At 50.3% G+C, this 26,660-nt stretch overlaps 1 protein-coding gene across 6 annotated transcripts in view; it reads left to right on the plus strand.

Annotated features, from left to right (window-relative positions):
* The window catches only part of KATNIP (katanin interacting protein), a 173,588-nt gene that overhangs the window by 30,825 nt on the left and 116,103 nt on the right, over positions 1-26,660 (plus strand). For 4 of the 6 annotated variants that reach the window (XR_007124556.1, XM_047714380.1, XM_047714384.1 and 1 more), the window contains exons 3-4: positions 18,033-18,109; positions 25,557-25,726. Coding sequence is in view for 5 of the 6 variants with exons in the window: in XM_047714380.1 (XP_047570336.1) it covers positions 18,033-18,109; positions 25,557-25,726 (247 nt within the window). In the remaining variant the exon portion in view is untranslated. Of the gene's footprint in view, positions 1-6,728; positions 6,734-11,003; positions 11,009-12,979; positions 13,036-18,032; positions 18,110-25,556; positions 25,727-26,660 lie in introns of those variants that run through there. The other 2 variants (XM_047714383.1, XM_047714381.1) reach the window with 2 other exon arrangements.

Raw genomic sequence — 26,660 nt, forward strand, 5'->3', positions numbered from 1 at the left:
CACGTTCGTCTGAACAAGTTCATCTTTCTCTAAAAATACACTGTGTTGGAACCAGACTGAACATTCCAACTATGAACCGATCCACGTAGACTATAGAGATGGTGTGCACTTCTTAATAAGAACTGGATTCAGATACTAACTCTGCTCTCTACTCCATTGGCCAAGTCCATTGACTTCTCTAAGCCCCCGCTTCCCCACGTGTCAAATGGGAGGAATGATCATAGCACCCACCTCCAGGTTCATGAGACTATCAACTGGAATGGTACATCAAGAGTTTAATGTGGGGCTGGGCACATGGTAGGTGCCAAAACACGTTGCTTCCTATCCTCTTATTTTAAGGAATTTCAAACACATTGTGTGTGCTGTGGCTGTGGTAGCTTTTGGCAACCACACCATGCTGTTAGCTCATACTAACCACATTAGCAAAAGGCCCTGTCTTTGTCGCATGAACTTGCCTCCAGCCAGACTTCTCTCCCAGTGCCTCTCCTTGTAGAGGACCTTTGCCTTGGCTCTGCTGCACTCTCTCAAGCTGTTCTTGATCCATCTCTAGCCTGTAGAAATTGATCTGAGCACAGATTTCATCATCCAGATTACTCTGTGTGCCTCCCATCTGAATGTCATCTGCAGACTTCATAAGCAGCCTTCCACAGCCAGATCTAGCCATTGATAAAATGATGGCTTGGGATAGGATCAAGGACAAAACCCTGTGGCTTGCCACCCTTCAGCGGAAGAGTAATTTAGATGACTGCACAAAGTTGATTAATTTGTCCAGTTCCTGTAATCGTCTGTCCTTGTGGCTTGATTATAATAGTAACATTAGCAACCATGTATCCATTCTTATTTGCCACAGGCCAGGCACTGAGGTAAGCACTTTTCATATATTACTTTTATTATAACAAGCCTGCAAGGGAAGTATTCGCATTACTTAGGACTCCATTTAAAACAAAACAAAACAAAAACCTTTAGCTTTGGGAGAAGGACTGTATTACTTGGTTACAAGACTCTGTAGTGTAGGGGTGCCTGGGTGGTTCAATCAGCTGGGTGGCCGACTCTTGATTTCGGCCCATGTCATGATCTTGGGATTCTGGGATCGAGCCCTGCATCCAACTCTGTACTCATATACAGAAAATCTTCTGCTAGATTAGTCTTTCTCTTCCCCTCCCCCGCTCACTCGTGCATGCTCTCTCTCTCTCTCTCTCTCTCTCTCTCTAAGGTGAATAAATAAGTCATAAAAAAAGGAAAAGACTCTGCAGTGTGGCCACCTCCCAGAAGACAAGGGTAGGGATGCACCTGGGTGTCAAGAACGGTGAACCAGAGCCTACGACCTTCTAGGGTCCCAGAAAATCCTTCTTGGTGGCTCTTATCTTTAGGTCTGTTGGCATCTGTCATTCTTCTCACTTGGTACAAACCATCTTTCTCTCCTTCTCATTTCGCCTGGCAGGAAGTCATCCCACGAGCAACACCTGAGCTCACGTTGCTCATTTCAAGAGATTCAAGACAGATCCTCCCTGAGCCTGTCAGTCCCAGTTCTGCAGGATTAGTGGCCCTGCCTGGGTCAGGGGACTGCTCCTGGTCCAGGCACATGCAGTGAGCGGCAACGTCGTCCTGTCTGGACATGGCCTGTGGGAGTCTCAGTGCTGTAACCTATGGCCACGGAACAGGTCAACGTCCAGAGGTCCCCTGTACATTTTACAAATGAAAGAGAGACCCAAAGTCACACAGCCAGTAAGTAGAGGGACCAGGACTTGACCGTGGTTTTATCTGGTGCTAAAGCTCATATCCATACAACATGAGTTCCATACCCTGAGCCACATTGTCTCAGGATGACCTCTATGATGAGGTCGGTCAGGACTGGACAGTGTCTCAGGCCAGAGAGCTCAGGACCACCTTGTGTCATCACCAGAGTCCAGCCCCAGTCCAGGGCCCTGAGATCCTTGGCTCCCTGGTTCGCCTGTTTCTTTAGTGACTCAGCAGATGCCATTACAGAACTCAAAGCTTTGTGGAAGGACTTCACACTAAAGAGTATAACCACAGATTTTGGAGTCCAGTAAAGCCAGATTCAAATTCCAGGGGTTTCACTTTTTAACTGGTGACTCTCTGTACCTCAGTTTCCATAACTGTAAAGTGGAGATTATACAGATACCAACTTTATCAGTTCTTATGATGATTCAGTGAGATAATAACATGTAAACCCCATGTGGCCAGTGCAGAGTAGTCGATTCTATAAATGGTAGCAGTTTATCAACTCTGGAGCAGGGAGAAAGTACAGGATTCCAGAGGAGGAAGCCTGTAAATGAGCCAACAGGATAGCGAGGGGGACGTGTGTTGGCCAGGGCTTCAAGGAGGAAATGACGCTGAAGCTAGAACAATGAATGGGTAGGAGGATTGGGGTATTGGGGTAACAGACAAAAAAGAACAGGTGCAGCACACACGTGAACATACACAGAAGTTCAGGGGGCCAGCAAGTAGTTTGTTGGGATAGAAGCAAAGAATACGTACCAGGAGGGGTGCCTGGGTGGCTCAGTGGGTTAAAGCCTCTGCCTTCGGCTCAGGTCATGATCCCAGGGTCCTGGGATCGAGCCCCGCATTGGGCTATCTGCTCGGCAGGGAGCCTGCTTCCCCCTCCCTCTCTCTCTGCCTGCCTCTCTGCCTCCTTGTGATCTCTGTCTGTCAAATAAATAAATAAAATCTTTAAAAAAAATTAAAATAAAAAAGAATATGTACTAGGAGCAAAGGGGGTGACTGGGGCCCCATAAAGAAAACTTTGTTTGCTCATTCATACGCGGACTTTGCCAATATTTGTCAGTTACCTGCTGTGTCCCCCAGCACTGTCCATGGTCCTGTCGGTTCTGCAGTAAAGAAACACACAAATCCACACCTCACAGAGTTCGTGTCCTGATGGTTAGAGGCAGACCCTGGGTAAATTGAATAAGTGAAATATGAAGGGTGTCAGAGAAAAAAAATAGAGCAGGGAAGGGGATGGGGAGTGCTGGGCAGGGTTCCTCAGGAAGGCCTCCCTGAGAAGGGAGCAGAGACTAAAGGAAGTAAGGGGGAGAGAGCTGGGACAGAAGTCCCAAGGATGGAGGCTGTGTGGCTGAGTTAGCGGGGCCGGGGGGAGGGATAAGGGTCAGGGAGGGGGGAGGCAAGGACACAGGGGGAAAGGCCGGGTCGTATAGGGCCTTGTTACCATTTAGAAGGACTTGGGCTTTTGTCTGAGTGAGGAGCATTTTGAGCAGGAGGGGGCCAGAACCAAACATTTTAGCAGCATGTCCTCTCTGACTGTGTGTATGAATAGACTCTGGCGCAAGGGCAGAAGCAGGAGATCACTTGGGTCCCCCGGCAGAATCCCCGTGGAGGTGATGGTGGCTGGGATTGGGGGTGGCAATGGTGGTGCAGAGAAGGGGCTGGATCCCAAGCACGGTGAAGGGAGAGCCACGTGGATTTGTTGTTGGGTTGGCTATGTGTGGGAGAGAAAGAGGGGAATCAAGAAGGGCTTTCAAGGTCCTGCCTGAGCAACCAGAAAACAAAGATTGGTTAATACCTGAAATGGGAAGGAGTGGGAGCAGCTTTTAGGGGCAAGGAATTCAGCTCAAAACCTCTCAAGACCTTAAGCAGCCTACTGGATATGAAAATCTGGAATTCAGAGGGAAAACCATGTCAAGCTTCATCTATCTGGAATGTGAAACCATTTATTTATTTATTTATTTATTTATTTATTTATTTATTTATCAGAGAGCGAGCGAGCACAGGGTGGCAGGAGCAGGGTCGTGGGGGAGATGTAGAGGGAGAGAAAGAATCTTAAGCAGTCTCCACACTCAGCATGGAGCCGACCAGCAGGGCTAGATCTCCTGACCCTGAGTTCATGACCTGTGCCGAAATCCAGGGTCAGAGGCCTTAACTGAGCCACCTAGGCGCCCCTGCCTTTTTTTTCCTTTTTTGAGAAGGGAGGTAGGATGGGTCGAGGTTATTAGTAATATATGAAAACAACTTCCTTAAGAAAATTATTTTTAAGCTTCTGGATAGGGCTAAAATCCCTTTGTCAGTTCCCACCCCTCCCTAATCCCAGCCTCCCCCCTCTGTTGTACTGTTGTCAGGAGCTTGCCATGCATGCATCCTTCCAGACCTTTCGGTGTGCTTCCATATACCCAAGTGTATCTGTAAAATACATGTATTTGGGGAGTGCATGTCTTCTAACAAAATGGTATCACAATGAATGTGCTGTTGGGCGATGTGCTTTTATAACTTGTAACTAGCCTTCTATAACTACATGTTGGAGATCCATCCTTGGTGTTACAAATGAACCTAGGTCTTTTTTTTTTTTTTTTTCAACTTGTTACAGTCTGGTTCGGCCAGACCATGGGTTATTTAGCCATTTCCCAGTGGGAGGGCATTAGCATTTTGTACCTTTCTCCTCCAGCACCTGTATCTTTCCAGAGGCTTCCAAGGAGTGAAGTGGCTGGGTCTGAGTAAATCGAAGCTATGCAGCATTCTGTTTGGTCTTGTTTGGGTAGGTACTGCCACACGGCCCCCCAAGGTGCCTCTGTCCCCTGACCCACCAGACTTGGCAGGTTTGTGACGAGGGGAGCCACAGAGATCTTTGTTTCACAGCAAAGCTCAGTGGCGGGCTGTGAGTTGTAAGGAGCGAGGAGGAAGCCAAAGAGAGCATGGAAGCTGTGGACTGTTGTCCCACTGTTAGAACCTGCCCTGGGACGGGACACAGGCTCCTCCAGGGGCTGGAAGAGACCCTCCCTGCCCCTTCCTTTCCTTCTATACAAATGAAATGCCTTCTCTCCTGCAGCCGGCAAGCCTGGCTTCTCTGCCAGCCAGTTTCTATTCCTAGACCTCCTCTCCAGCTTGAAGTCATCCCCTTTTGACAAACACACCAGTCAAGACATTATAAAAATGCTATTTTTATTAGAGCAGACCAGCTCCTCTATCCTCGGGCCTCTTATTCTGCTCCCAGCCTGCCGGCGTTCTTTGCAGGCACCAGTCCCCCACCATGCACACCCCGAGCCCCCGCCGCTGCAACGCCACGTCCAAGGGTTGGCGCACGACCAGGGTTGTGATTGTCACCAGCCCAGCGCCTGTTCTGAGGGTGTGATCGCAGCCCCTCTCTGGAGGCAGACCAAATCCTACACCCAGCTGCTCTCCCCAGAAACAGTTTAGCTCAGCCACATCCCACACGGGCAAAGGAGAGTGGCGTCCTTAAAAAAGGTTACGTCATCTTCGTGTGAATTTCAGGTGGGTGTTGGCTGAGGTGGAATCTGCCTTTGGGGGTAGCTCGGGGAGCTGGGTCCGGGGTCCACCCAGCGTTCAGAGCGTGTGCCGTTGGAGAAACTCCTCAGTATTTCTAATTGGCATCGTCTGCCTTCATTGCTAACACATAACGAGTATCTGTTCTATGCCAGGCTGTGTTCTGAACGGTTTATGTTTATAAGGGAGATGCTTTTCATTATCCTTATTTCTTTTGTTGTTGTTGTTGTTTTTTATGGAGAGCTAATTTCCATAGCACAAAATTTTACCATGTTAAAGTGTACAATTCAGTGGTATTTAGCATATTCATAGCGCTCTGCAGTCATCACCACTACCTAATCCCTAAAACATGTACATTACCCCAGATAGAAACCTGTACCCATTAGCGGTTACTCCCCGTTCCTCTTTCCCTGGGGCTCAGGCGCCCATTACTCTGCTTTTTCTCTGTGTGGATTTGCCTGTCCTGGACATTTCATGTAAATGTCCAGCTTCTCTCACTCAGCATAATGTTTACAGGGTCCGTCCATGCTGTAGCATATGTCAGTACATCATTCCTCTCTATGGCCTGGTGACCCTCCATCGCATGGAGATAGCACACCCTGTGTATTCATTCATCCATTGAAGGACAAGCTGGGCTGCTTCCACTTTTTGGCTGTCAGGCACTATGCTGCCAGAACATCATCCCAGTTTGATAGCCAGAGAAACTGAGGCACAAGTACCATTTGCCACTCACCCAAGCAGGATGGGAATCCTACCCAGGCGTCTGGCTGCACAGCCAAGTCCCAACCACCCCTCCTGGCTGCTCAGCAGTCAGATGAAGACCCTAAGAATTAAGGGCCTGTGCCCTACACCTCCATGGCAACCACATTTCAGAATTATAAATTGGATCCTGTGGGGGTGCCTGGGTGAATCAGTTGGTTGGGCCACTGGCTCTTGATTTCAGCTCAGGTCATGATCTCAGGGTCCTGGGATCAAGCCCTGTATAGTTGGGGGGGGGGGTCTGTGCTCAGCAGGGAGTCTGCTTGAGGATTCTTGCTCTCCCTCTCCTTCTGCCCCTTCCCCTGCTCATGCTCTCCCTCTCCCTCAAATAAATAAGTCATAAATATATATATATATAAGCATATATATATATATGGTCCTATGGTGTAAGGAATTCATCACACATTTAGGACTTGGGTCTGTCTTCTTTGCATTCAGGACCATGTAGGACGTTCTGGCTGAGTCATGATCGTTCATGCTGTCCAAAATGCATTTATCCACGTCCTTTGAAGTAACAGGTCTCAGCCATGCCCTGAAAGCTCACGGTCAAGGAGGAGAGATGTGCTATCTTGGTCCCCCAGGAAGCAGACTCTGGGAGGGAGATACATTGTTGGGGGTGGGAGGGGGCTCTCTGGAATGACACCTCTGAAGGGGGAGGGAAGTGGAACTGGATAGAGGGAGGAGTTGAATGGTGATGCAGCCTTGGTCATCCCAGAGGGATGTCTGGAGATGGGTGGCACTTCAGAGATGTTCTCAGTTCAGGCAAGGTGCCTGGGTCTTTGTACCCTTGGCATCAAGCCGTGTCTGAGAGCCAGCATCACCTGGCTTCTTCCTGGGAAAGGACCAGCCATCACTGGTCCCGGTACTGGGGTGACAATGAGTCATCTGTGTTGCATCCACAGTGGCTTGTCTAAGTACTCCCCAACAGAGAGCGGTCCACAAGAAGGTGTCAGGAACACTGCCGAGGGAGGGCGTAACCCCACCTGGGATAGGGATAAGCAGGCAGGAAGGGGCATCGTCACTGCACTGTGAAGCCTTGAACCCCAAACCTGGACAGCCCACTGCCAGCCCCTGAACCGCCCCTCTTGGGGGCCTCAGTGTCTCCACATAGCTGCCCCAAACCAAAGTCAGCTCTGCTCCCTGCCAGCTGTCACTTCTCCAAAAACAGCTGCACCATCCCTCCCATGACACGGCCCAGACACGGCAGATTCTTCAGTACCTCCCCTCCCCATGTCATCAAGCCCTGCACCTGTGCCTTGAAAATCTCTTCTTCCTGCCTCCTCCATGTTGCTGACACCTCTTGTCGGAACACCCAGAGCAGCCTTCTACCTGCTTCCAGCACCCGCTCTTGGCCACCTCCAACCTCTGCCCCAGTACCCTGATGTGGGTCCCCAGTGGTCTGGAGTTGAGGGCAGAACTCCTTGCTGTGGGCATGTGGGCAGTTGGTGGTTGGTGGTCTGGACACTCAGCCCCACGCTGTCCTCCGCTCCCCTTCTGAAGGCTGGCTCCAGCCCTGCAGAAACGTTCTCACTCCTCTCATCCTTTGTGCCTTCTTGCCACATGGCCTTCACGTGGACATCTGCTTTGTTTGAGGAGGTGCTTCCCTCTCTGCCCCAAATTACCTTGTTTGCCCTTCACCTTTTGGTTCCGTGTTGCCTGTCCATGAAGCCTTGGCTGACCCTCCTGCCGTCCTTGTGTGTCCACAGCAAAGGTGTCCCACATCCACCTCCGGAGTGCTGGGAATGGTAGATGACATAATACTGGGTGGTGGGCTCTTTTGTTTAAAACCGGACCCCTTCCCTAGACTGTCACCTCCAGAAGGTGAGGGACCTGGTCCTGGCATGGGCTGGGAGGTGCCCAGTGAGCCTGAAAGTGGCAAACCTGAGGAAGGGAAGGAGGGGGGATGCGGGGAGAAAGAGAGGGAAGGAAAGGATCATGGTCTTACAAGGTTGGGGAGGGGATGGGCATGGGGAGATGACATGACCTGCTTCCCATATATTCCTAGGTCTCCATGAGCTCACATGGCAGAACTTTTGACTTTAGTGAGTGAGGGAATGTGGAATTTGGGCCCCTGAGTGCACTGCATGCCCCAGACTTGAACCTTCCTCAGGTTCCTCCCCCAACGCCTGCACCCCAGCACTTGTCACGGGCACAGTGGGCTTTGCCCTTCACCAGCCTAAAGCAGACCTGAAATGTCAGACGCCAGGTGCCCCTTGCTGTCCCCTGAGATAAAACCAACGTGCTCTGAGCATTCTCTGTCCCACCCCCCTGACATGCTACCGGTGCTCCTCACGCTGTGCTTTTGCACACCCTGCTTCCTGCCTGATGCCCTCCCCATCCCCCCTCCTCTCCGCCACCCACCTAGTGAGCTCCCCTACAGGTCAGCGCCTGTATCCTCTCCATAGAGCCCGTCCAGCCCTGAGTGGTGCCAGGCATCTGCCGCCACACACCCCCCCCCCCCCCCGCCCCCGCTGGCCCCAGGAGCTTGTGCCTCCTCTTGATCACAATGATCCCACCAAGCCTTTGTCTTTCAGGGGCTGACCCTGCTAAATTCTTTGAGGACAGTGATCCTGCATTCCTGCCTTCCCTTCTTTCCTTTCTTGTTCCTTCCTTTCAACAATACCTTACAGGCTCCTCCTGGGTGCCAGTAATGGTTGGGGGCTGAGAGGTTCACCGGGGAGCGTTGGCATGGCCCTGTTCTCCTGGCTCTGGTGTCCCAGCAGGGGAAGCACAAACTTCACCAGTGGGCAGACTTTCAGAGAGTAGAGGCCTGTGGAGTTGGGAGAGGCCCCAGGTAGGGCCACCTATGCCCACAAGCAAGGAGGAAACCTTCCAGCAGGGGCTCAGCTTCTCTGAGAAACAGCCAGAAGGGCTGTGAAGCTGGGGTCGGGGGGTAGGAGAGGTGGGAGTGAGGTTGGGAAGGCTGGTGAAGCCAGACTCCATTAATCTCTGCCTGTCTCCAGTGCAGTGCTTGTCCCACAGAAGCAGCACAGGGAATACTGTTGAATAAATAGCAGGGGACCTCTCAGTGCCCCCTGCTTCAGGGGGCTGGGGGAGGCCCCTGCCTGAGCAGTGAGCATCCTTTCTGGTAACCAGGGGAAGGAAGAGCTCTCTGGAGGTTCATTCCCTTAAAAGGAAAAGTTCTTTCTTTCTTTCTTTTTTTTTTTTTTTTTAAGATTTTGCTTATTTATCTGACAGAGAGAGACAGCGAGAGAGGGAACAAACACAAGCAGAGGGAGTGGGAGAGGGAGAAGCAGGCTTTCTGCTGAGCAGGGAGCCTGACACAGGGCTTGATCCCAGGACCTTGGGATCATGACCTGAGCCAAAGGCAGACACTTAGCGGCTGAGCCACCCAGGCACCCCTAGAAGGAAAAGTTCTTGATGCAAATCAAATGGTGGTGGCAGAGAGGGGAGTAGAGAAAAATTCCATCTAGGCCAGCCTTCTCCTCCCATCAGGCCAAGTGGCCAGTTCCTCGGGATGGGAAGGAACAGTAGAACAGCCACCTGAATGAGTTTAGCACAAGCTGTGGGAGAGCAAAAGCGGGCCTCTTTTCTTCCCTTGATGTTGCAGACCCCGCTTTCAGGGGCCCTGCCAGCCTAAGCCCCCTCCAGAGTTCTCCTCAGGAAGGAGCGTGAGAACAGCCTCAGCCCATCACAACTCACTGAAAACCTAAGTACCAAGGTATCAGCTCTGCTCAAAACATTCTGAGAGTTTCCCGGTGCCTGAGAGTAACACCAGAATCCTCACCAGGGCCTCCACCCTGTCCCACCGCAGTCCTCCCACTCCCCCACCTCGCTCACTCTGTTTGTCAAGGACACCATCATGCTCCCACCTCTGGGCCTTTGCACTTACTCCTGCCCCCCAGAAAACCCCTCAGTCCAGGTTCCTGCACTTTCTCCTTCACTTCCTTCAGCCTCCTCTTGAATGTCACCTTACCAGCAGCCTTCTCTGACCCCCTGGCAAAAACAGCACCTCCATCCCCACCCCTCTGCCCTTCCCCTGCCCCCCCACCCCTGCCTTTCTCTGCCTTCCATTCTCCACAGCACTTAGCACCATCTATTTGTACTATTTACTTATTTTTTTTTATTGCTTGTCTCCTCTCATTAGAATGTAATAGCAGAGACTTTGATGTGCTCGCTGTGTGTCTCCAGAATAGAAATTCGATAAATATTGAGCGAACAGATGAATTTGTAAAATGAGGTCGGTGCCGTCCACCTCGCAGCGTGGTGTGGTTTCCCAGCGCGCAGTTCGCGTACTTCCAACGGCTCCGTAGGTGGCTCGTAAAGTGTGTGCTATTTCAGTAGGTCCGTATTTATGTCTGCCTTCTATTTATGGCAAGGGATAATGATTTTCCATTTACGGCATTAATATAAAGTTTCCTTTTTTAAAGTAAACTCATTCAAGATTAAAAAGAGAAAATCTATATTTGCCAGCCTGAAAGATAGTTTATAACATATACTCCAGTCGTCCAAGGAAACTTTTCTGAGAGTTAAAAAGAAGTGTTCATTATTTTCTAGCAGATAGGTATTGCAGATGATTTTTTCAGGAGGCGTGGAAGAAAAACATTTTCATGGAAATAGGGTTTACTGTGTCCTGAAGTCCCGGAGGAAATCCTAGATTCTAGATCTACATTGATGTTCTGCAAATCCTGGCACTAAGTTCGAAATCTCCAGGCGTGTGTTGGTAGCAACACATAACGATACGTAGCAGGGCAGGGACATAATCAATGTAAGTTTCAGGCATCTGAGAAATAACCCAGATTCTTCCTTTGATTCTCCACCTGGTGTGCAAAGCATGCCATTTTGCTAACCCAGTCTACCCAGGGCGTGTGAAACTTAGATCTTTGCTGCTGTGCTTTGCCTTCTTTCGCTCGAACCTCTAGGGGGTAGTATCAGCTGATGCTTTAGTTTCCTTCTCGATTTAGCATCCTGAACGCAGAGCATTTTTTGTTCCTCTTTTGAGGCTGGGAGGACACCTGATACGTTAGCAGGGACAGTAGAGAAGGAAGCTCTCAAGGATCCTTTTTCATTCAACTAATATGCATTAAAGACTTACTCTGCAGCCTGGGGACCTAAAGAACAGGATCTCCCGGTGAGGAGAGCAGAGCAGGAGGTAGTTGGGAGTGGGTTTTGAAGGAAGAATAGGAGTTTTGTATTCGAGATGCATTTGGATCATCTCTTAGTGTGGCTTTAGAGCCATCACTGAGAACATTCCTTAAGGAATGTCATTTCAGTCCTTTACTTACTACTCTGAGCCCTACGTCACGGGACAGACTGGATTCAGACACTTCTGAGTATTGGCTTTACTGCTGTGCCAGCCAGAGTTCACTCAGGTATTGTTAATCTCCTTCCCTCTCTCATTTTCTCTCTCTCTCTCTCCCCCACCCCCACCCACCCCACATGCGTGCGCGAGTGTGCGCGCGGGTGCACACACACACACACACACACACACACACACACACACAATTCAGACCGGCTCAAGTCAAGAAAGGTATGTGACTAACAAGTCTGATACAGTGCTGACTTCAGGCACGGCTGGATACAGAGTCTCAAACGTGATCAAGATGATCTGGTTTCCATACGGTCTGTCTCTTTCTGTCTTCAATTCAGCTGCCTCTGGGTCGGTGTGACTCTCGGACAGATCTCTCCCGGGAACATACGAGGATGTTCATTAACAGTGAACTTCAGCAGTTGAATAAAAATGACTTCTCCCTTCATGCTGGCCCTCGTGGCTCTCTGCTCCTATTAGCTAGTAATTCCAGGGAAGGAGGGCCTGGGGGCGGGGGTACTGTTCCCACAGATCCCTTAGCTGAGTCTGTTGGCCTAGCCCTGAGCCAATCACACTGCTAGGGAGAAGAGTGCCCTGGTTGGCCAGGGTACCACATGGCCTGAGAGTGGCGGAGAAGTGGTTTCTCAAGGGAAACTTGAAGTGATGTAACCAGAAGAAAATGAATAGACGCAGAGCCCGCACAAACAACAAATGTGCTTGAGCTTGCTTCGTTGCTCTGTGGCCCTGAGGCCATTTGCCTCAGCCTTCAGAGCCCGTAAAATGGGCATACGGATCCCAGAACACAGCACAACGGCACACGCCCGAAGTAAGCACCCCCCAGAGCATAACAGCCTGCAGTGCTGGGCTCTGGTGACCCGGAGCATTTGCTCATCTCCTTAATTGTTCCTCAAGTAGGACATGAGCCTGGGGGGGGAGGTGTGGTGGGGAGGGGTTGCCCTCTGAACTCCACAGGGCCCCAAGACAGCAGTGTTTGCCCAGCCTCATTATTAAACCATCCAAAGTTATTGTTCTGCCCTGCTGGGACCTGACCCCAGCAAGGCTAGGGCCCCCGCATTCACAAGCTCTGGAAACCCACTCCACAGCTCTGAGCTGCTTGGGAACACAGCTCACGCGCAGGCACTCGCTAGATCAGCCCTGTTTAGGAGAATTCCAATATTCTGGCCTCAGAGAGTATGTGATCCCTGAAATATAGACTCTGTCGAGCACCTTTAAGCATAACTGATTCTTGGCATTTCTTTCCAATTCCACTTTTTGCCTAAAGAGAATGAAGAGTCCGGCCATTGATAAGGTTCTGCGCTGTCTCTGGGGCCAGTGTCCGGGATAAAGATGATGACAATGACAGTGGTTGCGGCGACAGTTTGCGTCCGTGTCGCATCCAAACTCCTTAGACCCTTCACCGTCACTAACTTGTGCAGCCCCCGCACCCACCCTTCTGGTCAAACCAAACTTCTGGCCAGTCCGGGAACATCTCAGGCTTTGGCAAGCCCCCGCCCCACCCCAAACCTTTGCCCAACAGCTTTCCCTTTTTATGCGGCCCAGAAAATGTTTCAGGCTTTAAAATCCCAGCTCAAGTGGGTCCTAATGCATTCATTCCCTCAACCAGTATTTAGGGAGGACGCACCATGTGCCAGACACTGTCCTAGAGGCTTGGAATACACAAGCAATCAAAACAGACCCAGTCCCTGCCTCGGTGGAATCAATACATAAAAAGCGGAGTAAATGAGATAAAGGAGGTAGGGTATTAGCAGAGAGTGGAAGTGGGGCTGTGACGCACAGCGGTGGCGGGGAGGCGAGGAGAAGTGGTCAGGTTTGGGGTATCCGTTGGTTTCCCTTGGAGATTGGGGCCACAGATCCCTTAGCTGAGTCTGTTGGCCTAGCCCTGAGCCAATCACACTGGAGCCATCCCAGGCCCCTCATTCAAATCCTTGGCATCCCATTTTTATACATTTCATTATGGTCATTTGTCTCATTTTTGGGGGTCTTGGATGCCTTTGGTAATCTGTTGAAAATGACTGATGTTCTTCCCAGAGTGCCCGCTTGCATGCAATCAAATGGGTGTTCCTAGCGCCCCCTTCAGGCCATCCCCTGAAGTTAGGGACCCCCAAGACCGCGTGTTTGCGTGACTGCATGTAAAGCATTCATCCCAAGCCCAGCAGGACCATGGGGAGCAGGCCCCTGACAAGTGGTTGAGCACAGCCGGTAGGTGCTCACCATGTACAAACGCTGGGTCTGAGGCTAAGCACTGGTACGTGTTTGCTGCAAGACCATAAGGATATAGTTGGCCCTTCACAAGCTTCTCACACCTTCGTGGGGTGCTTTCATTGTAAATGCCTCCATCTTCTAGCCGGACACTTAAAGTCTCCCCAAAGTGAAGCGGGCAATGCTGGGTAGACTCAGTGTCTGGCATCCGACCAGGGCTGGAGTGGGGGGACCCGAGCTGGTGCTTAGCCAGCTCTAGCACTTACCACCCGACAGCTGGATGGTGGTGAGGCTGAGGCTCTTCCCCCTGCCTCCCCATAGTTGTGCCCTCCCAGAATTTATAATCCGCCCCAGAGAGTTGGGAAGAGGAAAGAAAAGGACCCTAAGTCACTTTTGCTTTTCTCTGAGTTGAGCCTTCGAGCTGCCCTGTTAGGTACAGCTTATACTTAGCGCCCCCCCCTTTTACAGACGAGAGCAGCAGAGGCTCAGCAAAGGTAAGTGGAGTTCAGGGTTCACCCCCAAGTCTCCAGATCCCCAGATAATTGGTGAGCAATGTATATAGTTAAATGCTAACAACTCAGCCTTTAATTATGCACGGTTGTGCCTCGTATTGTATATAATTTAATGCTAATTGCAGGGTTTGGGACTGAGCTGAAGGGAGTGGGGCGAGAATGGAAAGGGAAGGCTTCATGGAGACTTTGGAAACTCAGCTGGGACCTGGAGAGGATTTGGATGGAGGCTGGAGGAAAGGAAGTGGATTTCTGGAAAAGAGAGTAGAATAATTAAGGTGGGCGGGGTAGGATGTGCAAAGGTGGGGAGGATTCAAGATAGCGCTCTTCAAATAGTAGAACTCAGGGGTCTGGGTGGCTCAGTGGTTGAGCATCTGCCTTCGGCTCAGGTCATGATCCCAGCATCCTGGGATCAAGCCCCACATAAGGCTCTCAGTGGGGAGCCCGCTCCTCCCTCTCCCTCCGCCTCTCCCCCAAATTGTGTTTCCTCTCTCACCGTCTCTCTCTGTCAAATAAGTAAATAAAATCTTAAAATAAATAAGGAAATAAGTAATGGAACTCTATAGATGTAAAATGTACCTAATAGTCACTGAGAACCTTCTAAGTACCGGGTACCGTGCGAAGTCCTTTCTGCCATTATTGCTTCCAATCTAGGTTTAACCGTACGCAGGAAAGAAAAATCCAACCAGACAGGTACTGTTATCACTCCCATTTTAACAGAGGAGTAAACTAAGGGCAGTGTTGCTACTCAGAGCCAGGCCTGGTCTCAAAGCTCATGTTCTCCCCAGCTCAATTCCGGAGACTGTCTGATGAGAGGCAGGCTAGTCTCAGGACTTGCTACTCCAAGTGTGGCCCATGGGCATTGCCTGGGAGCTTGTCAGAAATGCAGACGTGGCGGTGGGCGGGGGGGTGTCCTGCTCAATGGGAAGCCTGCTTCTCCTCGCTCTGCTCCTCCCCCCTGCTCCTGTGTGCATGCTAGCTCTCTCAAATAAATACCCTTAAAAAATAATAAAGATATGCTGATGTGGGCCCTTCCCTCCCCAGTCCTACTGAGTCACAGCTGCACGTTAACACAGTCCCAGGAGATCTGATCTGTGCGCGTGTTGGTTAGCTTATGAGAAGCAGGGAAAAAGCATGGGGCTGGGCGTGTGCCTGAGCTGGTCAAGCCTTTGTGATGACATCTCCCTCCTGGCAGAGGCAGGGAGGGTTTGAGGTGCAAGCCCAGGGCCCAGACCTCCCGAGCTGAGGTCTCCCTGCGGCCTCGTATTTCATCTACAAATGTCACTGAATGTCCATTCCACACTATAATGTATCAGTGGTCATTCTGATATTTCAAAATGGTTATGTAAATGGCTGTGGAGTAGGATGCCTATTCCCGGAAGATGCATGAGATGGGTTTCTTTGTATCTTAAATGGGGTAATAATAACCACTCTAAAAGCTCTTGCGAAGATCAAAGGAGAATCACGGATATGGAAATGTGCCACATCAGACCCGTGTTATGCTAGAGGGGACTGAGAGTCCTCCCCAGACCCAGTGTCCTGCAAGCAGCTCTCAGAAGACTGAGGTTGTATGTGCTTTTCTCCCATTCAGGGTGAAGCAGGGCTCAGTCCCAAAGAGGAAGAAGTCACCTCTCTGGGCATCTCAGGAAGCCATCGGAGTAAGAGATTAGGGTCAGCTGTTGCTGAATTGTTTGCTTACGTTCCGCAGGAGTCCCCACTTCCTGATTGCTGGGCCCGATGAGCCGGCAGGAAAACCCCAGTAAAACTCAGACGTGTCTGGGACATCAGGACGGGGGAGAAGATGGGAGTACTCCATCCTTTGGCCCCGAGTGGGGGATTTCGGGGTATTATGGGAAGCGGGGTGATGAGGAAGAGGTAAGCAGGTAGCAACAGTTAAGAGTTCTGTAAGAAAGAGGACAGGAAGGGGGATTGGGCTGTCAGCACTGGACCAGGAGTGACCTCGGGTTTCCATCCAGAGGACCCATTTCCTTGTAACTGGAAAGAGAAGATGGGGATAGAGACCTAGAGGAGTGAAATGGACAGATAGTGACCATCCCCAACTGAGGCCAAGGAGGAAAGGAAGCCAGACAAGGCACGGGAGGGAAGAGAGGCTCTTTAACAGCTGGAGAAGCTGAAGGAGGAGAATTTGGGGACGACGGGGGGTCAGTAGTTCTCTGTGGCCCAGAGCCTTTGAAAAGGATGAACACGGGAAGAACCGTTATATTTGATTAAGGAGGTTATGGGTCACACGTGGCTGGGGTTATGGTAGAATAATGGTGTTAAAACCAGATTTTAAGAAGAAGAGAATGCTGGGGCTTTTCTCTTCTCCCCATGGTAGCAGTTAGGATTTTCATACAAATTGCACTTCTATTGCAAATGTCTTACTTGCCATTTAAAACTTAATCCATGTAATTTGTGACCAGAACCAAGCCTATATTGTCTCTTTAATCCATCCCTTGGCAAAAAAAAAAAAAAGTTATTTAAGAAAAAGAGAATTGTGGGGAGTAGGGAGAGGGTGATTGGGTTATGGACATTGGGGAGAATGTGTGCTATGGTGAGTGCTGTGAAATGTGTAAGCCTGACGATTCACAGACCTGTACCCCTGGGGCAAATAATACATTATATGTTTAAAAAAAAAAAAGAAACAGACAATTGCAAAACGTTGTTTATAGTATGATCCTGTTTTTATTTAAAAGAATGTCTGTGGGGGCTCCTGGGTGGCTCAGTCGGTTAAGCATCCAACTCTTGATTTCGGTTCAGATCATGATCTCAGGGTCGTGAGATTGAGCTCCCTGCCAGGCTTCAGGCTGGGGATGGAGCCCGCTTAAGATTCTCTCTTCTTCTCCTTCTTTCCCTCCCAAAAGGAATGTCTGTGTTTGTGTGTGTATTTATAAATATGTATGTACATGATAAAACATCTGGGGGATATATTTTAAGTTATGATGGGGGTTTCACTGGTATATACGTATGTCACTTTAAATATGTGTAGTTTAGTCTACATTAATTATCCCTCTATAAAGCTATAGAAAATTGTAATAGGGGTTATCTTTAATGGTCAGATTATGGTATATATGACATAATTCTTTTGGCTGCAAATGACAGAGACTCAGCAGAAATTTCTAAAGCAAGATCTGAATTGTCCAGACACTTCTTCAGACATGAGTGGGTCCAGGGTGTCAAATCATGACATTAAGGATCTCTCTCCATCTCTCGATGCACCTGCTGTCTCAGTTATGGGCCTCAGTCTCAGTTCTGGCCTGCGTCTCATCAGCCTAGCCCCCTACTGGAAAGAGAGCAGCTCTTCCCCCAAGAGGATCAGCACAATCCCAGGGCTGACTTTCAAGGGCCTGGCTTGGGCCACAGCTCATCCTCAGACCAGTGAATCACTGTGGCTACGGAGTTGGAGGGGAGGGGGGCACTGTGTTGAGAGGCTAAGGCCAAGGTCATGTGACCCAAGAGGCCAACAAAGGAACTTTCAAGGGCCTCTAGGAAGACAATGAACTAAAAAAAAAAGGGGGGGAGTGGTGCTGAATGATTCTCGAAAGGAAATCTAGAATTCTGTTGCCCGAAGAGGAGGCCTGCACCCACCAGTGTCTGCTCTTAAAGGAACCCCATCTGGGTCATAGAGTTTTGTGATAACTGTGTTTTAATAAGCATGCATAAGAGGAAAATGAGACCCCCTCCTTAAACAACTGATGTGGGTTACATCTGGTTATGATCATTCAGGTAACTAAATAATGAGCATGGAGAAAACATCAAAGCTCAGATCTTGGCCAGAGCCCCTGATCTTATAGGGCTTGGACAGAACGAACACTGTTGAGACTGGGAAACCAGCCTCGCCCTTTCTGTAGATGTTGACTGTGTATGTCTAAGACCCATGGGGCCATCAGACCATCTCTGGGGGCTCTGGGTCGCCTGAGCGATGCACCCAGGGAGCCGGGCCTTTGTCAAGCTCAGCCTCCTGCCTCCGTAAATAATTCCCCCGCATTCCGACATCATCCTGGTCTGTTTCTTCGTTTCAGGGTTACACTAAGGACATGGTGCCTGACTTCGATGAGAAACATGATGAGTATTTAATATTGCTTCAGCAGAGGAACCGGTAAGATGAGTTGCTCAACGGCAGCTCTTCCTATTAGCCCAATAAAAGCTCCATTTCAATGTATTAAACAGCATGCGGGCTCTGCTTCATCTAGGAACGGGCTGCAGGCAGCCTCCACTCAGAGGCTCGGGATATTATCTGCAATCCTAGCTCCCGTTTCTCCACTCGCTGATTTAATTGCATCCTTGATTGAGTTGTAGCAAACGGTTCTACATGTAAGTACCACCTCTAGCCTCCCTGCCGCCGCTCTGGGAGAAGGTGGCTTTATCATGGCCAAATCTTGAACTTGGCAGGGCCTGTGCATTTAGTCACCTGAATAGCCCAGTCTGTGATCATCCAGGCTCTGACGGGCCTGTGGAATCTGAGCCTGTAATCATGCCTCATTAGATCAAGGTGGAATCGTTTCACGTCTATGTTTAAAGTTGGTCAATACCTCATTTAATGTGAAGTCGGTACTCATTTTGAGTCTGGTGTGCTAGCTCTGGAAGAATCCCACGGTAGATGCAATGTTTGGTGACCGAGGGCAAAGCGGTGTGGTCTGGCTGGAAAGAGGCCTCCCCTCTTCGCTGCCTGCCCCAGGCCCACGGAAGTTCACGGTCTGTTCACTGTGGTTGGTCCCCAGGCCTCGGGGCGTTAAGCTGGGTTTGCAAACTCAGATGCCAGGAGGGGCCAGGCAGTGAGTGGAGCCAGCTTGGTGGAGACCGTGGGCACCTGAGAGGCTCACTTCCCAGCTGCTCAGCTCAGGCCAGTTGTTGTTTGTGGGAATCTGGGCCTGGGGATTCCTCTCCTTCAGGGTTGCTGGAGCAGCTGCAAACGTGGATTTGGGTCGAAATCTCCTGAGTTTTAAAATGTTGGTAAGGCACTCAGATTAAAACACAAAACAACAGGAAGAAGTCCCCTAAAACAGAGCTGCAGGAGTGGGGAGGATGAGGTCCTAATCTGGGCCTTGGTGTTACTGGGATTGAGTCTGGGGTCTTGCAGGCAAGAGAGCCCCGGGGCGAGGGGTGGGGAGGGTGGTGGTTGTCATCCTGTATATTCAGCCCTCATCTGATTGGCTGGACTCCCGCTGGCATGTTGCATGGACAGGTTCAGTCCTTGGTGTTACAGGAGTTGAGCATTCCCGCCCACTGACCCCTTTACTAATATCCACTGAGATGCCCAGGATCTCTACCAACACCCGCCCTTGTTGCCAGATGCCCCCATTTGAGGCAGCGTGACCCCTAGTGGCGAACTCTCGAACAGGTAAACTGTAGGAGCAGCTAGAAGCACAGCCAGGCAGTGTCCTCTGTGCAGGTTGCCCTGTGCTCGCTCATCTCCCCCACGGGGGGGGGGGGGGGGGGGGGGGGGGGGGGGGGGGGGGGGGGGCGGGGGCGGCTCCGGCTACCGTAGCAGGAGGCTCGTGCTGATTAGCCCAACATGGGTTTTTATCATCATTAATGCCATGGAGCAGGGTGTTTTTATCCCGTTCCTGGCAGGCTGGATGGTGCCACCGAACACCTGAGTGATCGTTTAATCATATTCTTGTGACTTCTCTGGGAGGACATTGTCATAGTTCCTTAGGAGCAAATTGCTTCTCATTAATCAGCAGATCAATAAGTGCACAATCAAAGGGGTCCCAGCCAATAGCATAGAGAAGAATATCCAGAGACAAGGTTGTAGCACAAAGGCAATGAAAAAATATGTCCAAGCCAAGTTGCCATAAAAATCGGGGACGTGGGGTGCCTGGGTGGCTCAGTGGGTTAAAGCCTCTGCCTTCGGCTCAGGTCATGATCCCAGGGTCCTGGGATCAAGCCCCACATTGGGCTCTCTGCTCAGCAGGGAGCCCGCTTCCTCCTCTCTCTCTGCCTGCCTCTCTGCCTACTTGTGATTTCTGTCAAATAAATAGACAAATCTTTAAAAAAAAAAAAATCGGGGGACGTGTTGTCACCAAGAAGGGGCTGGCGTGACTCCCACTGGAGACATGAAAAGTGGTTGGCCCCCCGAGCTATCGCCGGGTGTTGCTTTAGAGATACCTTTTCTGGGGTGCCTTCCGCATGCCAGGCACCTCACCCCATCATTTCATTGTGTCCTCCCACTACGTGGTAAGGTGTAGCTACACTCCTTGCACCCATTTTCCAGACAAAGGAGACCCAGAGTGGTAAGCTGTGTGTCCAAGGTCATCAAGGCAGGAAGTGGTAGAGCTAGGCTGTACTTTCTGATTGATGTTTGGTTTGACATTGTCATAAATTATCAGGAGGGGAGAAACCCACCAGAGTTGCCACTTTCACAATGAAGGGTTTTGTGGAAATAAACCGCAGTTTATTGGAAATCTAGTTATATGACCTGGTAGAAAATCAGCATCTCGGCTGTGTAGTGTGCACAGACAGAAATGAAAACCTAGCCTTCTGATCCAGGTTGCCCTGTGACCTGAGAAATGGGGGGGTGGGGGTGATCATTGGAGCCAGTTTCCAGGAGTGACCTTGCCCAGAACATAGCCGCCACAGAGGCTGGTGATGTTATTCTTTTCCTCATTCAGTAGGAATTCACTGAGTGCCTTCTCGGTGCTTAGCACTGCCACTGACGTGAAGGAGAGCGTTGTGATGAGGAAGGTACAGACTTTATTAGTTAGTGCTCCCGGGGTCGAATGGAGAGAAACCCAGGGTAAATAAACCTTAAACAATAAGGAAAAAGTATTGGCTCAAAAAAGCAAGAAACCAGCTTCAGGCATAGTTGTATCCAGGTACTCAGTTCTAACTCCATGTTGGAGCCCCTCAGGCCGGTGCTTCCTTCATGGAGGCCAAGGTAGCCACTGGCGGCCCCACACTTACGTCCTGCCTCAAGGAGAAGAGAGCAGCACTTCCTTCCTGATAGTTCCAGTGAAAGTCTTGAGGAGGGCCCTGGCCCCAGCCCCGAGTCAGTCACGCCCTGTGCTGGGTGAGGTAGCGTGGTCTGATGGGCCACTCCTTGGCTATCTCCTTAAGCTGGGTGGTAGAGCAAGTGTATAATAGTAGGAGTAAGAGTAGGAATGGAGTGGTTCTGAAAGGGGATCTGAGAGGCTCCGGTTGGAAGATGGGGGAGAGTTGCCGGCAAGGCAGAACGAACAGGTGTCTGCCCATAGCCCTTGCCCTTGAGGAACTCCCCAGGTGCGGCAGGTGAGCACAAGGTCATCTATTTACAACTATGCCCAAAGAAGCAGAACATCATCTTGTGCTGCAGGAGAGGACCAGAGGAGGTGGTAGAGGATGTGACAGCCCTGGGTCACCCCTGTACAAACTTCCCAGAGGATCCTTAGTGATTCTGGTCACTCACCTTCATGAAAGATATAATCACACCCGACAGATTCGCTCAACAACACATCCACCAGATAGGGCCAAGTGCTGGAGGGTGGACGGCCGAGACGGGCTGTAATGCATCTCTCTAAATGCTGAAGGCTGGACCGGATCCAGGAGCCCAACAATAGTATTATATCCTCCTGTGGGGGATGCTGACATCCGAAAGGGCGAATCCCAGAGCCCGTGGGCACCGACGTTCTTGGAGAAATAGCAAGCTCTCTAAACCACTGTCCTCCCCCTCTCCATCCTTCAGGCCTGCTCTCAAATGCCACCACCTCCAGGAAGCCCCCATCTGGGAGCCACTGCTCCTCATCCAGACTCTCCTCCCTCAGGGGCCCTGTGACATGTTAAGGGAGGAGACTAGACACAGCAGAATGATGTGGGTGGGAGATGGGCTCTGGAGCCTTGTGGACCAGGTTTTAAATCCTGGCTGCATCCTGGGCTCTGTGACCTTGGGCAAGTTCATCTATAAAACAAGCCAATGGAAGGACCAGTGAGGGAGTGAGAGGGACAACACCCAGGGGCCATCACCATCATCACCATCACCATCATTGCCATATTAATGTTAAACACACCTTCTCCCTGAGCTGATATCCAGGTATTGCTGGAATGTTTGACCCTTGGAAAAGCCCTCAGGTCCCCGGGAGTAACTGAGGTTGGAGGGGCCTCGTGGCTAGCCTGGTCACACAGCAGCCACAGCGCTCTCAGGCCAAGGGGTTCAGCCAGCAACCCAGGCATGGCCATGCCCAGGAGCAACGCGCCCCCCCACCCTGGCTTGGCCATGCCCTCTCACCCGCTGAGCCCCTGTTTGTGCTCCTCCCACCCAGTGGTATCCCCCTATCATGTTCCTACTTCCTCTCTGTCCAAAGAGCTCTGTACAAGCAGCCCCACAGGCCGCTACAGGCTAAGACAGAAAAGGCTCCAGTGATGAGCACAAGGACCATGGGAGCTAGGAGAATACGCATCTGTGTCTTCTCTCCCCTGCTAGACCTGGAGGGTCTTAGAGCCACTTTTTCCAGAAACAGGTATCAAGAACATTCCTTATGCTCAGCATGGTCCCCATATCCAGGGGTCAGGCTCCACAGTAGGAGGGGAGAATAGACAGACACCGAGAGTATCCCATGGTGTGAGGCAGCGAGCCCTTTCCCTGCATCCAGCAAAACCTGGAACCCAGAGTGTGATGGGGGACCAGGTGGCCAGGGGCTCCATCTTCCACAGGGGAGGGACCTTGTCTGAGTTTTCTGAATCCCCTACACCGAGGGCCCGCTTTTTATGCAAAGCAGGCTATCAATTAAACAAACAAAAAAAACCCAAAAAAAGACACCACTTTTCTTCGATGCCGCGTGCATAGTACGTATCACTGTCGGCTCAGCTGCAGCCGGGGAGTTCCTTCAGCGATCCCTTTCACAGTCTGGATAATTATCTCCTCATTTATCAGTTTCATAAATCCATGTTTTCATCAATCATTCTGCTTAAAGAGAAGCACACACGGAGTACCAGCTCCGGATCCCGCACAGCAAGTGGGATGTCACCGTCGCCACCTGCCCAGCGTCAGGAGACCCCCGGAGGGAGGTGGAGGCAGGCACCCTGTGCCTAGGTGGTCAGACTTTCGACTCTCTGGGCCCCTCCTAGGGCTCAGGCTCCCTGCACACTTTCCCCAGGGCCCGCTGCAGCCTTCGGTGTTTTGCTCCAGAGAGAGCAACGATGGCTCTGTTTGCAAAGTGTCTCTTAGTGACTTGTGTTTTCCTTCCTTCTGTTTCATGCTGTTGCCCGCCCAACAATCAACTCCCAGGCTTCTAAGGCTGGCAGGAGATAAGAAGTCTGTAATAAATGTTCCTGCCATGATTGTTGAAAAAGATGGATGTATCAACAGCTAAAGAAACATTTAAAAAACAAACAAAGAGATCACTGGTAATGCCACCACCCTTCCTCAACAACTGATAGGATTTTCATACCTATCACCTTCCACTCCGGGTCCACAAACCCACCTTTTTCCAACTTTGCACTGAACCACACAGTACCATTTTTATTCTGCCTTTGCTCCCCCTCCCCGTCCTCCCAATTGCAAGCAGTTCCTCACATCTGGACAGACTCTTAGTAATGATACCATCTGCGTGGGATCCCAGCTTCCATTCCCCGCTGTTGGACATTTGGATTGCTTTTAGGGGTTTGTTATGACCGAACACTGACTCTTGTTCCTGGTCAAGACTGATTTGCTGCAGTGGGCTTCCCGGGGGAACACCAAGCATATGGCATTTTCTCTATTTTCATATTATGTCTGAATTAGCAGCAGTGTCTAAGTTTGCCAGGTTCAGTGTCCTCTTCCTTAGCTTTAGAGGTTGTCTTTGCTGTGGTGAAGACTCAAGCCAGATTGCTTAAGTTTGCAGTCTAGCCCTACCACCGTGCCTGCTGTGTGACCTTGGGCCAGTTACTTAACCTCTCTGTGTCTCACGTGCCTTGTCTATTAAATGGGGATAATAAAAGTAATTACCCCATAGGGTTGTTGGAGAAGATTAAGGTCTTAATATAGTCAATCCTTGTTATTCATGGTTCCCTAAATATGAATTCATCTACTGACAAAAATTTATTTGTAAATTTTAAATATTTGCAGCGCTTTTGTGGTCATTCAAAGACCAGTGCAGAGTGGCAAAAAATTTTAGCTGCCCAACACACACACATTCCCAGCTGCAATAGCTCTTATTTTAGCTCTTACCCCATAAAAAAGTGGCCTTTTCACAGTATACTGAGTGCCATGTCTTACACATTGTTATGTTTTTCCTTGGTGATTTTGCTGTTTAAACTGTACCCTAAGCATGGTCCTGAAGTGCTGTCTTATGTTCCTAAGTGTAAGAAGGCTATGATGTCTCTTAAGGGAGAAAAAACATTAGATGAGCTTCCCTCAGGCCTGAGCTGGCTGGTGAGTTTCATGTCAGTGTCTCAACCATGTATCAAATAAGGTGCCTTTAAACAGAAACACATATGCAACAGGGTTTTATAGTGATCATTTAATGAAACTATTGGGACTGAGTCTCACAGGAACCAAATCCTGTATTTTCCCCTGGGAACAAGATTTCAGTATTCACTAATTCAGTATTTGTGGGGACTTCATAAAACAAAACTACCGCGAATAATAAGAACCAACTACTGTATCCGTACCACAAATAGAACCGAATTTGGCACCTTGTACACACCCTTTATGTGGATACTATTTCTATTATTTTTTAAAATTTGCATTTTGCTAGTTTGATAGGAAATTACTTAATCACAAAGGGGATGCACGCTGGTTGCCAGGCACCTTGGTTGTCTGTGTCTTCTTGTGCGGAAATAAATCCAGCTCATATGGGGTGTATGAAGGTGCTTATAGAAACACAAGGGTTTGGTGTCCGATGGGTATGGTTCTGAAGGGGGGGTGGTTGAGGATGCTCACACTGTTTATGGCACTGACAATCTCAGGAGTTGGGAAAGGATTAAGCCTGAGGTGTGAGGTTGGGTCCTCGAGAAAACTAGAGGTCCAGCCTTGTTCATGCCAAGACCCTTTTAGCCAAAAGGGGATGAGCTAAAGCCTACTTTGATATATACTTTCACTGCATCAGAATATAAAATGATGACATTTGGGATATTGGGGCGAGCTTCTGAGAACACATTTATTTACTGAAGCAAAAAGTCAGTCTGCCTGGTCTGATGAAGGATGTTTTCTGATTTGTAGATGTTCTCTGAAATTCCTTGCAAAGGCTTAGACCCGTGTTTTGTTAAACCCTGGAGAAGGTGCCACTGTCCACACAAGGTGGAGATGCATGAAATTGGGCAGCGTTCGCACCTACCTGCTTTCCATCCTGGTCCCCGCGGGGCGAGGAATGACGCGTGGACGCGTGCCTGCGTTGTTGCTAACGTGCACTTGAGCCTCAGAGTGAAAGCAGAAACACCCCTGCAGAGCCCGAAACAGTCTCCCCCTTGCTGCTTCTCCGTGTGTGTAATGGGCCTCTTACAGGCTGTTTGTCGATGAACCGCTGGGCACCCACCACCCGGCCTCCGATTAGAGACGCTTTGCCCATCAGAGGCTCAGTTCTCTCCCCACACGGGGGTGGGCAGCGGCCCAGGCTCACATAACAAGGAGGAAGTGATTGTTTCTCTTCCAGGATATTAAAGCATCTGAAAACCAAGGACCCCATGCAGCTGAGGCTGGAGCACTTGGAGCAGGGTTTCTCTGTCTATGTCAATGGGGCCAATTCGGAGCTGAAGTCGTCCCCCCGGAAAGCTGTCCACTCCAACTTCCCCAGGAGTGCCTCCCACACCGAGGGGACACACGGTGAGCACGGGTCACTGGGCCCCGTGGAGCCACATCCTGTGCCCCTAAACTTACCTGCAAATAACTAGTTAACCTGTTCAAGTTAACTCTACTCACTTTGCCAGCAAGAGAGCAGGGGGCACCTGGGTGGCACAGTGGGTTAAGCAGCCAACCGGGGATTTCAGCGCGGTCATGGTTTCAGGGTCGTGAGATCGAGCTCCGTGTCAGGCTCTGTACCAGACAAGGAGCCTGCTTGAGATTCTGTCTCGCCCTCTGCCCTGCCCCCTGCTTGTCTGTGCGTGCACTTCCTTTCTCTCTCTCTTAAAAAAAAAAGAGAGACAGAGAGAGCAGGAGTGTGAGAAAGAACAAAATCCCTTTTTATTCCTTTTAAAACTTAGCCTCGGCCTCCATTACCCCCAGGGCAAAGGGCCGAGAGCCGTAAATTCCCGGCTTTTCCATTTTGCGGTGCCAGTAATTGAAAGAAGTGTCTAGAATAATTTAAATTATACCCAATTTTCAGTGGCTCTGTCTTCACTTCAGTACCCAACCCTGCGTGATATTTAACTCCACGGATTGTGCTGAGTGTAGTTAATCCAGACTGCACAGACTTGCAGTCGATCCCGCGTGTCCTGTATTAAACTCTCAGGGAGTTTGTGAAGTTGGTATAGGAGCATGCCACCCAGCGGCTGGCCCAGGACCGGCACCAAAAACAACCTGGCGGGAAAGCAAACGAAATGTCAGAGCACACGGGGTGGGGTCTCAATTTGGCCAGGTTACTTTGTCTCTCTCCCGGGCCTTTGTTTCCTCATCTGTCAAATGGGACTGAGGGGGGCACCCATACCTAGGGCACCAGGGTGCCCTTGAAGGCAGACTGCTTTGTCTGAGGACCCGGCCTGCTACTGTGTTACAGGAAGAGCATTTGGAATGAGACAGAGCTGGGTTTCTGCCACTCTCT

The sequence above is a fragment of the Lutra lutra genome, chromosome 18, assembly GCF_902655055.1.
Source record: "Lutra lutra chromosome 18, mLutLut1.2, whole genome shotgun sequence".
Lineage (NCBI taxonomy): Eukaryota > Metazoa > Chordata > Mammalia > Carnivora > Mustelidae > Lutra > Lutra lutra.